Genomic DNA, 16,241 nt, shown 5'->3' on the forward strand with positions numbered 1-16,241 from the left:
TCTAAGTCGCGGGCCGTATTATGTAGTGTTACCAAGTTAATTTAGAAGTTGTTGTTTCATGGTGATACATTCACGTTCCTTCGATCTTTTGTTTAACAAAGAAATCTCATCAGGACATCACCATTCACATGTATACTATCAACTCTTCGTGATCCTATAATTCACTAACTAGACAATGGCTTTTCATTTAGACCATAGCAAATCGTCATTATTCCACTGAATATAACGTGCTTCGATAAGCCGTGTTTATTTCTACTCTGCTTTGTGCATTGTTTCAAACTGTATCATCATCACATCCATTCTTTGGAGGTCTATAGCTTGCGTTCTCCAGAGAGGATGCTCTGGTAGATGCTGTCTGTTAAAGGAATGTAGCTCGTCAGCTGGTAGTCCAACACATATAGAAGATCAGAGATTGTTGAGGGGTTGAAGCCGCTCTGTACCAGGTGAAACTTCTGATGCTTGAAGGTGCTCGTCATTTCCATGACCTCCTGAGGGAAAAAACAATCAGTGTGATTTTAGACTATCAGCAGGTTTCACAAGGAATTTAGTGAGTTTAGTGTTGGTTCTTTAGTTGGAAACTACAGTAATACAATATCTACATTAGCTACTTAAGGTGATCTATTATTGCTGACTAGCTCACAATTGTGCATGCCATTGGAGCCTGCTGGTAAAACAGGCCTTTCTGTTGGGCATACACTGACTACAATAGAGCTGAAATGATAAGTTGATCAGCAAAACATTAATCAACAACAATTCTAATAATTGGTCAATCGTTTGAAAATATTTTTTAAATGATAGACTTTGGTTGGAAACACTGAATTCTGGGAGTTTAATTGACTGAGAAAATAACTGATGATTTAATAAATGATTAATGCAAATAATCAGTAGTTGCAGTTGTAGACATCAACAGTAGAATAACTTTTTCCTTCACCTTGTCTAGAGCAGTGACTGTAGCTAAAATAAATGTCATGCCACCTTAATGACTGATCCAGTTTTATTTTTAATAACCAGTGAGATTAAGCCAGTAACTATTAACTGAAGGAGCCAAGTTAAATTTCATTGAAATAATATAATAATCATCCAGAACTGCACCTGGATTCGTGAGTAACGACATTTCATTCACTGTATGCTGTTGTATATAGAGAATGAAAAACTGATTTGAATTGAACATGAACTGTATGTTTCTAATTAGTTAAATAACGAATGCCAGTTAAACGTAACACACTAAAGACACAAGGCTCTCCTGCTACAGCATACTAACACTCAACTTGACAGAGGGAACAGCTCCTTCATACTTTGGATTTGACCAATGTGTTTGCCTAATGAACTTCCCTCTTTTACTACCCATCACAAGTGTGTCCATGTTGTACTTATAAATCTTCCTATCCCTAACCTTGATAGCCTTGCCCTTATTTGTATGGTGTAGTTGTGAATCTAATATTATTCTCCACCAAATTTTATTTGTATTTTGCTTTAAAAAGGCACACTGATGTCATGTACAGAAAAAAAAATGTGTTAAAGATTTATACATTTTAAGCAACACTGATTAGGAAAAAGGTAAATGTGAGGACAGTTTTTCTACCAATTAAAAGTAGTATTTTTTTGTTCCTTAAGATGAACAATGCTGAGCTCAAAAAGAACAAAAAAAGAAAAGAAAATTATTAGGAATGCACAATATTGGATTTTTTGCCTATATCCAACATGCCAACGAATAACAACTCATATGGCCGATAACTGTTAACTTGTGTCGCTTTTTTTTATATATTGTATGTATTTTACTATTCTACATAGTTTTTGAAACTGATTATGCTGATTTTGCCACTTCGCTGGAGGAAGAAATCTTGTACCTCAATGGGACCTTCCTGGCTAAAAAAAAGGATGAACTAGAATTACCACCCTGTTGTTGTATGCCTCCGCACTCCAGTCAAGTTTCTCTTACAGTTTCCATCCATGTCAGTGAAAATATGGATGCTTCACACCCATCTGTCCCCCAACAGCACATAAGATCGATACAATCAGCACAGTTTCAAGGTGGGCACCCAAGATTAGAGTCACCAATGCAGTATCTGACCAAATATTACCCCTTTCGCTCCTCAGACATGACATTGAATAAAGGCCACAAAAGTGTTTTATGTAGAACATTATGATGTCATGGTGAAGTTGACCCTTTGGATATAAAACGTCATCACTTCATCATTATACAGCATACTATTCGACATTTGTGTAAGGTTTTCTCGTAAATAGCATAAGAATTCTTGAGTTATGGCCAAAAAAATGTTTTGTGAGGTTACTCTGACCTGCGACTGCCAAATTCTAATTAGTTTATTCTTCAGTTCAAGTGGATGTTTGTGTAAAATTTGAAGAAATTCCCTGAAAGTGTTTCTGAGATATTGTGATCACAAGAATGAGTGGGATGCAAGGTCACACTGACCTTGACCTTTGACCTCCAAATCTAATCAGTTCATTATTGAGTCTAAGTGAACGTCTGTGTCAAATTTTTAAAAATTCCTTATTGGCATTCATGAGTACTGCTTTTATGAGAATGGGACAGATGGGTGGACAATCCGAAAACAAAATGCCTCAAGCCACAGCTGTTGTTGGCGCAGAGGCATAATTAAAATATCTTTAAGAATACATTTAAAATACATTTATGTATATTTACTTTATTGCTGTACTTCAGTAAAGTACAAGTACCCAAAAGTTGTACTAATATTTTTATTTTAATTTTAATCTACTTAATAGTTTTACTGTACAACAATTCAGAGGGAAATTGTTCTGAGTCCACCACATGTATCTGACAGCTTAAGCTACTTCGCAGATTAAGATTCATTTTGCAAGTTGCTCAGTGGTGCATAAAGCCAAAAAAGTTTGATTTCCTGGTTGTAAAATTACCTGGATCTTCCACAGTGTTAGGCCCATAGAGCAAGCATACTAGTTAGTTGCTGTGTGTATCCCAGATGGCTAGCTCATTGCTGCCACTTTGCCCTTAGGGTCATATAGTTATGTCATATATATGTCATATATATAGTATGCTGTTATCAGGGTAGCTGCATTGTGGAAAGGTAGCGCCCACCCTCCTGTTTCCCCCTGGTTAACACCATCAGTTCTGTTAGCACTGCTGCCATTGTTTTGCGCTGTTTATGCAGCATATAATCTCACCATAGAACCCTTTTTAAGTAGATTATCTGACTAGTTGTTCCAACCCTGCACACTGATTCATTGGAGGCAATTTGGGGATCAGTGTGCAAGAATCATCGATTCATTCATTATCCATAACGATAACGATCCAATCGATTATTCTGTTAAGGGCACAAGCCATCCCATCTGACATTGGGCGAGAGGCAGGGTACACCCTTGACAGATCGCCAGACTATCACAGGGCTGACACATAGAGACAGACAACCATTCACGCTCACCAAGGAAGCCGGCCAACCCAGAGAAAAGCCACTCTGACATGGAGAGAATATGCACACTCCATGCAGAAGGGCCCCAGTCGGCCAGTGCTAACCACTGCACCACCATGCTGACCTGTGTAATGCTGGGTTCAGACTGCACAACACAACATTTTTGTCTGTTCCAACAGTCACTATGTCAGATTAGGCAATTGTGGAGTCATAAAATCTTGCCGTGACTTGTTCTATATTTATTATTAATACTAATATATTAAGTCACTGTAGCTGTTCATGTCCTAGCCTAAAAGTTATTGTGGTAATGCAAAAAGTGCCACCAGATGGGAGGAGCTACATTTGAAGTACCACATGCAAACTATGCAAGTCACTGAATCCTCTAAAACAAGTTCCTACAAATCTTTCACAATAAAAGCCTTTTTGGAAATAAATGGATACAGGACGTGTTGAGTTTGAAATGACGGTACGATGCATTAAATTTACCAGGACAAACAAGAGTGGATTTAAAACAAAAAATAGAAAAATACAGAGGTAGAAAGAGAGACCTGAGTCTGGAAATAAAGACCTGTTTCTAATGTAGTCTGTTTCAAATAAAGCTGGTACCCTCTGCAGCTATGGTAAGCAAAAGCCCCGCCACTGTTTGTGAATTTTATTCCTTTATCCTTCTACATTATGAAGAATTAACATTCTTTGCTAGTCTGATGCTAATCAAGTCAAATCAAGTCAAGTCAATTGTATTTGTCAATATCACATATGCACTGGACATACGGACAATTGAAATTAATTATTATGTTAAATAATGTGACTTAATTAACATTAAATCACCTCGTGGGGCACCATTCCCGGGGGGGCTGTAAAGCTGTGATGAAGCTATGCCCAGTTGTTACTTTACCGATCCTTGAACGGATGGAAGAAAGAGTCACCTGGTGGTGTACTGCTTTGTTAGCCGGCAGAAGAAGGCGGGAAAGAGCTGTGGTTCCAGGTGCAGTCTTTGTTGTGTCCTTGGTTCCAAAATTGAAAGCTGGTCGCTCAGGGTTTAGCAGAGTTAGACGCTGGGTGCCAACTCACTTGGTTCTCTTTGTTGCTGGAAAGGTAGTTGCAAACCTTGTGCTTGCAAGAGAGTCTATGATCATTTGCCCTCCCTTTAGTGGTTTGGGGCAATGGAGCAAGGGTCTGGGCCTCTGGGCTGTTCCAGGCACAGCAGAGAAGAGATGTGAGCTGTTCAGCAGCTCTAGAGTAAGAGGGAAAATTGTTTGAAGGGAGCAGACCTTCTACAGATGCCTGTGACATCACAGAGTCACATGTCACTGTAAAAGTCTTGTCCAATCAAGTTTTGAGACTTGAGTCTCACTGAGGTGAGAGGTGAGACATCCTGGACATGGGTCTCAAATAGCTGTCTTTGTTTGGAGAACAAAGAGCATGCAGAGAAGAAAGCCTTTACATGTCCAGTTTAGATTTTATCAAATGACAAATCATCTGTGGTCCTGTGAATCCCAACAGAGTCTTTGGTGTGACAATAAAAGAAAAGTGCAAAAAGAAATGTAACAGTAGTGCAGAGACAGAAGTAGCTTATTCATTCTGGCTAAAGTGGTGGTGTGCTTACAGTGTTCTGAGAATTGAGGGGGGGTCAGGAACTTGTGTGTGCGGGGGGAAGCAGGAGGCAGGGGGGCAGAGCAGGGAGGGAGTTGAGTGTCCTGACAGCTTGGTGTATGAAGCTGTCCCTCAGTCTGCTGGTCCTGGCCCAGAGGCTCGGTAGTCTCCTCCCCGATGGCAGAAGGCTGAAGAGGGTGTGTGATGGGTGAGTGGAGTCACCAGCAATGCAGAGGGCTTTGTGGGTGAGGCGGGTGATGTAAATGTCTTGGAGGGGTGGAGAGAGGCACCGATGATCTTTTCAGCTGTTCTCATGATGCACTGGAGGGTCTTGCGGCCAGACCCTATGCAGGCGTGGTACCAAACCGTGATGCAGCTGGTCAAGACGCTCTCGATGGTGCCTCTAATGGCAGTACTCACTGGGTTGTGCCTCTGGTATTTCATGCCATCATTTTGTCCTTTTTACTCTGTGTGGTAGTCACTAGAGGAAATATCAAAAAGTCTGGGGTGTTGTTGCATCGTCTGTGGCAGCAGATCAGTCTGTGTTTCTATTGGTCAAAGTGATGGATGTGACAGGAGAAGTCGTGGAAGACAAAAAGAAAATCAAACATGCTAGACTTTCTGTCGGGACGTCATGAGGCATCCCAGATGTGGCGTTGGTTGTCGTCTGAGATAAAACGATGGATTATCGCGTATGACACTCATTGTCATTCAAAATCCAAGCCAACACAGTACGAAGTCGCATTGGGCTACAATCAGGCTGATATAACGTAGTCTGAACCCAGTAAAAGAGTCAATGAGAATCAAATCCTCATACTTTCTAGTCCTGGGAGACCTCTCCTACCTGAGCTACAGCCAGGCCAAAGTCTAGTTACATGTCCACACACATTAGGACACAGTGGAATAGGAATAGTTATCATAAAAGAGAGCAAAATAAAGAAACGTTAACGTTATTTTCTTGCAGCTACTTTTTTTTTTTTTTTTTTCTTCAAAGACTGCAACCGACTCCTGTGTCATGCATTTTCACTTCCTAGTGGGCCACTAGGAATGAAGGTGAGGAGATAATAATGCCATTTAGTTTTTTGAGTGACCTTATCTTTTAGACTGTTTTTATGTGTGGGAATAAATTGTGTGGTTTATTTTTTCAAACTTGCTAGGCAAACAAAGTATTTTTGAATTTAACAGTAATAGTTCCACATTTATATGAGTTTATTGTACTGTTGTGCAATTACACATTTCCCAACCTGAGATCAGTGTTGTCACAGTAAGACCTTTGGTTCCATGGTTCCGTCCTGAATGAATTTACAGTCCTCATTATGAAGAATGCTCATTAACAAAATCATGATGCAGTGTCAGCGTGTCTCTGCTCATTACCTGACGCCTTATGAAGAGTGGACGAGCATAAGCTGGTATGTCCCTCACCACATGCTCAAAAAGTTTCTTCCCATCAAACATGCAGCCTGGTCTTGTAATCATGGCAGCCATACCTGCTCTGCCTTCGTGCCCTGTGGACAACATGGTTCAAGGTCATCACTCTCCAGCTCAGTGATATTCACTGCTGGGCTGTTCATTATCAGCAATGTTACATCAAACAGCATGGGGTCCCAGCTTGGGCTCTCTTAGCTGTAAATAATTGCTATAATTAAGCTATTACACGTGGTACATCATTAGGGGACGATTACACTGAAAACATCTATACTGCAAGTTTTCACAGGCTTTGTAATTTTGTTGCTAATTGAGATGAGTAGTATTCTGATAGCAGAGGAAGAGATGCAAACAAACACTTCTTAAACATACCTTGTACTTCCACTCCATACACATTAACCTCTTGGATAAAATCCACCTGCCCAAGAGTCTCTGTTATCTCTGTTGTTGCTACATTTTCACCCTTCCACCTGAAAGCAGGGAAACAAGATGATGATTTCAATCAACATGATTAAGAGTGCAAGTGTTGAAGCCAGAAACACATGTTTTTCCTCGTTGTGACTTAATTTCTGTATTTTACAAAAAACAGCATCTGTTCCCTCTGTGAAACCTGCCTTTACAACTTCTTGGCTGCCCATATAATAATAACTTCTTACTGATACTGTGTTAGAGTCAATTTAGTATTTTTACTGAGTTTCATTTATGCATCGTTGCCCCCTGCCGGCCAGGCTACTCGATAGATGCCAACAGGATGTGAAACCTCTATTAAAAGGAAATGAAGCCCTTAGCAAGGGGGAGTTTAGAATTGGCAGCCGGCAGCTAGGACAGCAGACAGTTTTTTGACCATGATTGATTTGAACACATCTATACTGATTCTTACACACATCTACTGTGAAGCTCATCTTTGCTGTTATAAATGCCAGAAGGAATTAGTTTATTATGTTTAACTGGAACATGTGTCTGATCTCCCGCTCTGTCTCTGCCTCTGGCTCACACCTAAGGCAAGGTAGGATCAAGTAACTGTAATACATTGTCATGCAAAAGGAAAAAAAAATAGAATTACTGCTCCTCTGCCCCATGCACCAGTCAAGTTTCTCTTACAGTTTACATCCATGTCTGTAAAAACATGGATGCTTCACACCCATCTGTCCCCCGGCAGGAGACGGGTATGGCTGCAGACTGGAGCCTCTCGTCTCATGGCTCTCGTCTCATGACCTCTCGTGTCATGACTTGGGCGTGTACAACAGCAAGTCTACAGGGTCAAAAATGCAAATTCGCGATTTCTTGACACTCTTGCCACCAATAAATCAAACCGAGAGGAGAAGAAGAAGAAGAAGAAGAAGAAGAAGATGGCAGCGGCGTTACAGGTAAATTCCCAAAGAGACCAGTTTTTTTACTATCCATTTAAAAAAATAAAACGGTTAACTCTTAACTTTACAATTTTAACCATCCGGATAGTTTGTAACGTTGCATTTGAAACGTAAGATGATACTACTAACGTTTCTTCTTTATTTGAAGAAACGTTAGCGTTTACCGTTTTTTTTTTAGCTAATACCTAACGTTATGTACTCTGTACAAAACTGCACTCAGTGCAACTGCACATTTAAGAGCTGCATGCCAGGTATTCACACTGTGCTTTTAACAGAATTCAAATGTTCAAATGTTACTAGGTAAAATGACTTTGTGTCTGCAACAAAAAAAACAATTTTTAACACCATGCACATGAATATGCTTTTGTTTTGTTATTGCTATACCCACAGGTTATGTTGGACGTGGGAAGTTGGGAGAGCTCCGGGGGATTCATTCTGAGGATCCCCACCCTGGATTTTGCAGCCAGTTCTGCCAGCTGCAGTCTGGATGTTTTGACTAAAGAAATAAAAAAAGCTGCATTCTTTAAAAGACTCGTTTTATTTATATATTTTATATATGTATTATATATTCGTTTCACACATCACAGGGAAATTGTTACGACAAGTGCTTATCCTGTAGTGTGAATGTGCGTGCATGTATGTGTGCATATGTGTGTGTCAACTAACACATGAACAGGACAAGCAGCAGTGCCAGGCAGATATCTACAGAGCCTGCAAGCTGAGACACACAATAACACTGAGGCAAGGCGAGGCAAGTTTATTTGTATAGCACATTTCAGACAAAATGCAACTCAAAGTGCTTTACATAAAAAATAAAATGATTTTATGAAAGGACAACATGTAAAAGCAACACAAAGCAACAGTACATCGAAGAGGATTCAATACTATGTATAAAACAACTTTTCAACCAGGATTCCTAAAATACAATCGGAGAGGTCATGAGACGAGAGGCTCCAGGCTGCAGTCATATGTTTAACACAGGAGAAGTCATGAGACGAGAGGTTCCAGGCTGCAGTCATATGTTTAACACAAGAGAAGTCATGAGACGAGAGGTTCCAGGCTGCAGTCATGTTTAACACAGGAGAAGTCATGAGACGAGAGGCTCCAGGCTGCAGTCATATGTTTAACACGGGAGAGGTCGTGAGACGAGAGGTTCCAGGCTGCAGTCATATGTTTAACACGGGAGAGGTCGTGAGACGAGAGGTTCCAGGCTGCAGTCATATGTTTAAAACAACTTTTCTACCAAGAAAATCTACCAGGATTCCTAAAATACATTACAAAATACAATATTACGTTTAAAACAACTATAGTGTCAGGCGCGAGCTTTACAAAATACAATATTATGTTTAAGACAACTATAGTGTCGGACGCGAGCTTTACAAAATACAATATTATGTTTAAAACAATTATAGTGTCAGGCGCGAGCTTTTATTGTGAAATTTAGAAGCTTGGGGGGCGTGGCTTCTTTATCACCAGACGAGAGGTCATGATACGAGAGCCATGAGACGGGAGGCTCCAGGCTGCAGCCATACAGTCTTGCCCGGCAGCGCAGAAGATCAATACAATCAGCACAGTTTCAAGGTGGACACCCAGGATTAGTGTAACCAAGTCAGTATCTCACCAAATATTTCCCATTCTGTTCTTTGAGTAATGGCCAGAAAAGTGTTTTATGCAAATCATTATGATGTCGCAGTGAAGCTGACCTTTGACCTTGTGGAAATAAAATGTCATCACTTCATTATTGTATCCGATTAGACATTTGTATGACGTTTTGTCATAATTAGCAAATAAATTCCAGAGTTATGGCCAAAAACATATTTTGTGAGGTCACACTGACCTTGACCTTTGACCTTCGACCACAGAATTCTAATCTGTTTATTCTTCTGTCCAAGTGGACAATGGACAACAACAAAAAACATAATACGGAAGCATATAAACAACCAAACAGGAATTTCTCTACACACTCCAGTTTGTTAAACTTGCTACACACTCACAGGCATCACCTGGGGTCCGTTTCACAAAGCAGGTTTAGTGAAAACTCAGAGTCTGTTAACCCTGAAATGAGGGAAACTCTGAGTTTTCCGTTTCAAAAAGGGAGGTAACTCAAACCAGAGAAAGAGGGGTAACTCTAGCCTGTTTCAGAGAGAGAGGTAACTTAAGCTCTCGGTCAGTTACCGTAGTAACAGACTCTATGAACCTAACCTGGTCGGGACCAGGTTTTTCTCAATGAACCTCGAGTTTCTCTCTGTCTCCGCCCTCTTTCAGAGCCACACACTCCATTTGATTTCCTCATTCATTCAGTCAGCAGGCGAGTTTTGGCGTAGCCTAGTTCTGCCGTCTGTCATTTAAAAAAATCATTAAAAAAATCAGAGTCAGTATATTAGAAGTCCATTAGGCACAGTAGGTGGCGACTTTTTTCACTAACATGGCATGTCCTTTTGATAACGATCCCGTGGATGAAGGTGCAGCATTACTGCGCAGAGAATTAAATATTCGTCGGGAGATGGTTATCAGACCGCGCATAGATGTTTTAGCATTTCCACACAATTATCTTTTTGAGCTGTACCGTTTCACGTCACAGTCCATCATCTACATACACAACCTAATCCGTCCTTACATTTGCAACATTACCAATCGTAGTCATGCTCTCACATCCCAGCAGATATTGTGTGTTGCACTGCGTTTCTTTGCAAATGGAAGTTTTTTGTACAATGTCGGAGATGCTGAGCACTTGAGTAAAGCCTCTTTCACACAGAGCGCGATTTTCGCGGCACCCACCGCGGGGTAGGGCGCAGAGCAAGCGGAGAGCAAGGCGCGCAAGACAGGATTTGGGGGAGTAGAGGCTCATTCAGGAGCTACAGCTCCATGGTGACCGCTTCCGGGTCTACTTCAGGCTCTTCTCTGCTATTGGACGCGCCGAGGTGTCGTCACAGCGCGTTGCGGTGAAATTAAAAAATGTTCAATTCGAGCGCAGGCTGGCGGGGCGCAGACGCCGCGGTATGCGCCCTCTCGCGCGCCGCTCAGCTCGGCGGCAGAGCGGTGCGCTCTTGTGCCGCGGTAGCACATACACAATGAATGGGTTCGTTGGCGGAGGTCTGTGCTTTGCGTGCTCTGTGTGAAAAGGGCTTTAGGCAACTGTATGCAGGGCGGTCAGAAAAGTGTGCTCGTTTTACGGGCATCTGCCTTCTTTCTGTTGGCTGAGTAGAAGTCTGTGTTAGTTTAAATAGGCTTAATTATTTAACAGAACATGATATAGATGAAAAGACATTTATGTGTGTGAAAACAGCATTATGTTGGGGATAAAACAACTGCACAGTCAAACAGCCACTTAATATTTACTTTACAATGTAAAACATGATCAAAATGAGGTACCCCCATGAGATTATGCCGAGGTCTTACCTGTTTGAACAATGTTTATATATTTCATCCTAAACTGCTGCCAAGTGCGCTTCTCCCCTGCGGGATTGCACCTAAATGAAATAAATTAATAGGCTACCATTCAAGCAGTTTTGCCCTGTAATATTATTGTGATTGCAAAGGACTACATTTAAACTTACGCATTGACCCATGCAGCAATGTTCTCCCACGCCGTCTCCCTCTCTTTTGCAGCTGCAGCGGTGTTGCACTTCTTTTTGAAAACGTGTGCAAACTCGCCGTATGAGCGCATTAAGATTTCTAATTCTAGTGGGGTGAAAAACGCAGCCCTCCTCTTCCCCGTTGCCATGGTGACTCGCCGAATCGGGGCTCCATTGATGCTGGCTTTTTATAGTTGTGGTGCACGCACTTAACTCCAGGTGAAACTACTCTGAGTTGATTAAACTGATTCAAATCAGCTGTTCTAGAACCGGAAACTCAGAGTTTCCTATCTCAGAGTAGATCAACTCAGAGTTCAGGATTAGACTCAGAGTTTGTTGAACCTGCTTTGTGAAACAGACCCCTGGTGATGAAACCTATGCAGCACATCCACAAACACCTTAAAACACCTAAATGTCATCAAACTGCTGCAAATAATACTGCAGCCAAGGACAAGGTAAACTAGAGAATGCAATTTCTAAAGAAATTGTAGGTCTGCATGCTCCATGCTGAATAGCGGATGGTACACTGCAATACTCACTTTAAATGTTGAATAATACCATTTATGTATAAATGATGTGGAATATTTTAAGGTTGTTTGAAAAGCTGACGCTACACTGCAATGCTGGCTTTAAATGTTGAATAATAACATTAATAGTTAAAGGATGTGAAATATTTGAAGGTGTTTTTTAAAAACCTACACTACACTGCAGTGCTAGCTTTAATGTGTAAGAACAAGGTTAAGTGGTAAGAATAGTTGAAAAAGTGGAAAGGGGTCTAATTAGTATGAATGCCATTGAAAAGTTGAATGATACTCATAAAGCGGAATATTGTGAGGGTTGTTGAAAAGCTGATGCAACACTGCAATGCTGACTTAAATGTGTAAGAAGGTGAAGTAGTAGCAATAGTTGAAAAGTGCTTAAATGTGTAAGAAGGTGAAGTAGTAGCAATAGTTGAAAAGTGCTAAGGGATGTAATTAAATGAATTTATGCTGCATACTACATGTACTACAAGTATTGAGCACTATGTGCGTGTATAATATCACAGTACATTACAATGTGTTTAACAGTCATAATCACAAAAGTAGCAACAGTAGTATTTATAGTAAAGGCTGTAGTAGTTAGTATATGATATATAGAAAACGCTGATATATAATGTTTACATGGACTTTAAAATGGAGCTGCTGTCATCTCTGCATTTGAGAGTCAGAAACACCCCCACACCCATATGTCTGTGTTTGTGTGTCAGTAGCGGTTGCCAAAGTATTTAATGAGGGAGAGCACAGGGAAGAGGGGCAGACAGATACTAAGAGCAGAAAGCTGTTTTATTGAAGATCAGACTTCTCAAACAACTTCTTTTTATGCCAATACTGTGAGAGAGGAGATTCTCCTGAACGCGTAAATACCTTTTTTTGTTTGTAGAGTCAAAAATGTGATCATGGTTGCAGGTTAGAAAACTTTATCATAAGCTGTTTTCCAGAAATTTTCCATCTCAGTTTACATAGGAGTGAACAGGAAAAAAATGATTGACTCTTCCCTCACTTGGAGGCTCAGGGAGGCAAATATGTAGGTGTGTTTGATTCCATAGTAACATTTCTATGACCAGCACAAAGTTTCCTATGTTTTGATGTATAAAATGTGTATGTAGAGTGAAAATTGTGGCTGTGAAAGTGAGTTAAAGGGAAATTATTGAGAAGATTTTGAAGCTGCTCCACACTCCAGCCATCAAGTCACCACTGTAGCTCAGTCAATAGGGACTTGGGTTGGGAACCGGAGGGTTGCCTGTTCAAGTCCCAGTCTGGACCAAATATGGAGCGTGGACTGGTAGCTTGAGAGGTGTCAGTTCACCTCCTGGGCACTGCCGAGGTGCCCTTGAGCAAGGCACCGAACCCCTCCCAACCGCTCGGGGCTCCTGACCAAGGCAGCCCCCTCACTCTGACATCTCTCCACAGTGCATGATAGGTCCTGTTTGTGCATGTGTGTGTTCGGACCTGTGTGTAATTGACAACAAGAGTGAAAAAATTTAATTTCCCCTTGGGAATAATTAAAGTATATATATATACATATATGTATAAAAACCAAAAATCAATAAGAAAAATACAAGCAATCCATTCCTAATGGAGCTGTATATTTTGGCATTTGAATGAAGTTTCTACGTTGAAAAATGTGGAAGGATTTACACGGTGAAAAACATGGCATTAGGCTTGTGCCGGTTTGAAAGTTTTCCAACCGGTTTGATTTAAAGCCAAATATCTAACCAAACCGATATATCGAATTATATACCTAATTTTACCACTGGGGGTCGCATTTGAGCCATTTTTCCCAATAAATGCTCATTATAGGTGTAATGCGCTTCCAATCCACTAGGTGGCGGTAATGCTGTATTAACCGCCAATACACACAAGGTTACACAAGAAGAAGAAGAAGCAGAAGGACACCAAGACGTTAGGGCAAAGACGGTGGATAAACCAGTAATAATAGTAGTAATAGTACAGTATAGTATATACTGTATAGTAAGCAGTAATCCAGTATCTTTGGTTAGGGCAACAAACTGAATGACTGCTGACTCCCTCGCACTTTTCCCCGCCCCCAATGAAATTTGATCTCTCGCAGCAGCAGCAGACAGCTGAGCAGAGCTGCGGAGTCCCTCTGCAGCTTCTGAGACAAACTAAACAAAACACTTGTAGGCTCCTCCACTTCATTTATAAACAAATATAAACCTTATTAAGTTGTCATAATGAATGTTACAATGCAAGATAAGTTGAATATAGTCCCTTGAATGCCGCTGATGTGAAAAGCTTTTTTTTTTTTTTTTTTCCTTTTTTTCCCCGGTTTATCTGGTTGACGTAAATTAAACCGGGTGGAGCTCTTAAACCGGACCGAACCGGTTAAACCAGAAATCGGCACAAGCCTACATGGCATTATAATAATAATTAAGAATTTTGGCGTAGAACGTAAGCTTCGCATTCACAGCCAGTTAAATCGTGGGGTCCCTTATACGCAATGTCAAACAGTACAAAATAATAATAAAAAAAAAAACTAGAACGGCAAGCAGTTATTAACGGGGTCCAAGCTTCCCCACGCAACTCGGCCTCCACGCCCCATGGAGCCCACGAAAGTCAGCCCCAAAGGACGACGGGCTCGGGGCGAGCGTCAGGACACAGGCCAACGTCTGAGCTGCAGTAATCACTGTAATGGGAAGTGCAATTAAAGTACCAAAGGCTGAATGCATTTATTGCAATGAGTCACGCCCACTTTGACCAATCATTACCAAACTTTGCGGCTGGCCACAGGACTGAACCCACATCATGTTTTGTACAAATCCGATCAACTTTTACGAAACGTGATATTTCAGGGTTTACAGCGTCCACTAGTGGCCAATTTGCGCCAATTTTGGCACCGAGTCTCAGAACGACCTCTGAAACAAGCGTGCTAAGTGTCATTTTGATGTAATTTAGTCTGACAAAAATTTGCAACAATATGTGTATTTTAGCTACCAAAATTTTTTGTTGTTGTTAATAATTCACACATTTTTTGACCGGGCAAAATTCTTTTGATAACTTTAGATCAGGTCTATCTCGAGAGTCTACATGCCAAGTTTCAGGCCGTTTGGACAAAATCTGTAGGAGGAGTTTGAAAAAGTCGGTTTTGGATGTGTAGCGACTTAGCGAAGATAATGTACAGCGGAAGTGGGCGGGGTTTATGAATATGTGATCTAAAATGTGGAAGTTACAGGAAAAAACATTTTTGTGTCTGTTATAGCACCACCTAGTGGAGTATCTGCATAATTTTAGGTATGGCAGGCTGTGTCCTAGTCTACATGTACTCTATAAATTTCACAGTCCTCAGTACAATAGTTCAGCTGAAATAAATGTTTGTTGTTTGTCTTGTAATAAACCACGCCCACTTCAACCAGTCATGACCACCTTCAATATATGGCCTCAGGAATGACCCTACATCATACCCACCAAATTTCATAAAAATCAGGGTAGCCGTTTAGGTGATATAAACTTCCCATGTTTATAGCGCCCCCTAGTGGCCAGTGTTTACCAAATTCTGTTCACACCCTCACAGTCACATAATAACTAATTATCTAAGCCTTGGGTTTGAGGTTTTAATTTGACAAAGATACGGAACAGTTTGTGTTTTGATAGCTAGCTACAAAAAATTGTTCGTCAATAATTTGCAAATTTTTTGACCAGGCAAAATTCTTTTGATAACTTTGGATCAGGTCCATCTTGTGAGTCTAGGTGCCAAGTTTCATGCAGTTCGGAAAAAATCTCTAGGAGGAGTTCGAAAAAGAAGGTTTTGCAGTTTTTGCAATTTTTGGCGTGAAAAAAGTTAGGCGGAAGTGGGCAGGACCATGGCCACGTGATGCAGCTTCTTTCAGGGAATCTATAGATACAAGGCTTTTGAACGTACGACATATGGTGTGGGGTAGTTACATGCCAAAACGTGTTGGACTTGATTGTAGCGCCCCCTGTAGGTGCACATGTGTAATTTTTTGCGTCTGAGGCCCGTATAGGCGTCTGGACCAACCCTCCAAATTGCACGGTGTAGCCTGCAGCACCACTTTTACTTACGGAAAAATAGTAAGATGTATAATAGTAATAAAAACCTGAACAAAAACAATAGGTTTCCCAGGACCCTTGGACCCCTAATAAATCATCAATTGACCTCTTGCACTACTATAGTAAGCTTTGCGTAATATACACTGAACAAAAATATAAACGCAACACTTTTGTTTTTGCTCCCATTTTTCATGAGCTGAACTCAAAGATCTAAAACATTTTCTATATACACGAAAGACCATTTCTCACAAATATTGTTCACAAATCTGTCTAAATCTGTGTTAGTGAGCACTTCTCCTTTGCCGA

The 16,241-nt window shown here is 40.8% G+C and overlaps 1 protein-coding gene across 3 annotated transcripts in view; it reads right to left on the bottom strand.

Annotated features, from left to right (window-relative positions):
* Positions 1-11: 11 nt before the first annotated feature.
* Positions 12-16,241, bottom strand: part of slc27a6 (solute carrier family 27 member 6) — a 143,157-nt gene continuing 126,927 nt past the window's right edge. The window contains exons 7-9 of one of the 3 annotated variants that reach the window (XM_050052688.1): positions 6,795-6,892; positions 6,372-6,502; positions 12-488 (exon numbers count right to left, since the gene is read on the bottom strand). In XM_050052688.1, coding sequence (XP_049908645.1) covers positions 312-488; positions 6,372-6,502; positions 6,795-6,892 — 406 coding nt within the window. In that variant the 3' untranslated portion in view covers positions 12-311. Of the gene's footprint in view, positions 489-6,371; positions 6,503-6,794; positions 6,893-12,763; positions 13,356-16,241 lie in introns of those variants that run through there. The other 2 variants (XM_050052687.1, XM_050052689.1) reach the window with 2 other exon arrangements.

The sequence above is a fragment of the Epinephelus moara genome, chromosome 9 (genome assembly GCF_006386435.1).
Source record: "Epinephelus moara isolate mb chromosome 9, YSFRI_EMoa_1.0, whole genome shotgun sequence".
In the NCBI taxonomy this organism is placed as follows: Eukaryota; Metazoa; Chordata; class Actinopteri; order Perciformes; family Serranidae; genus Epinephelus; species Epinephelus moara.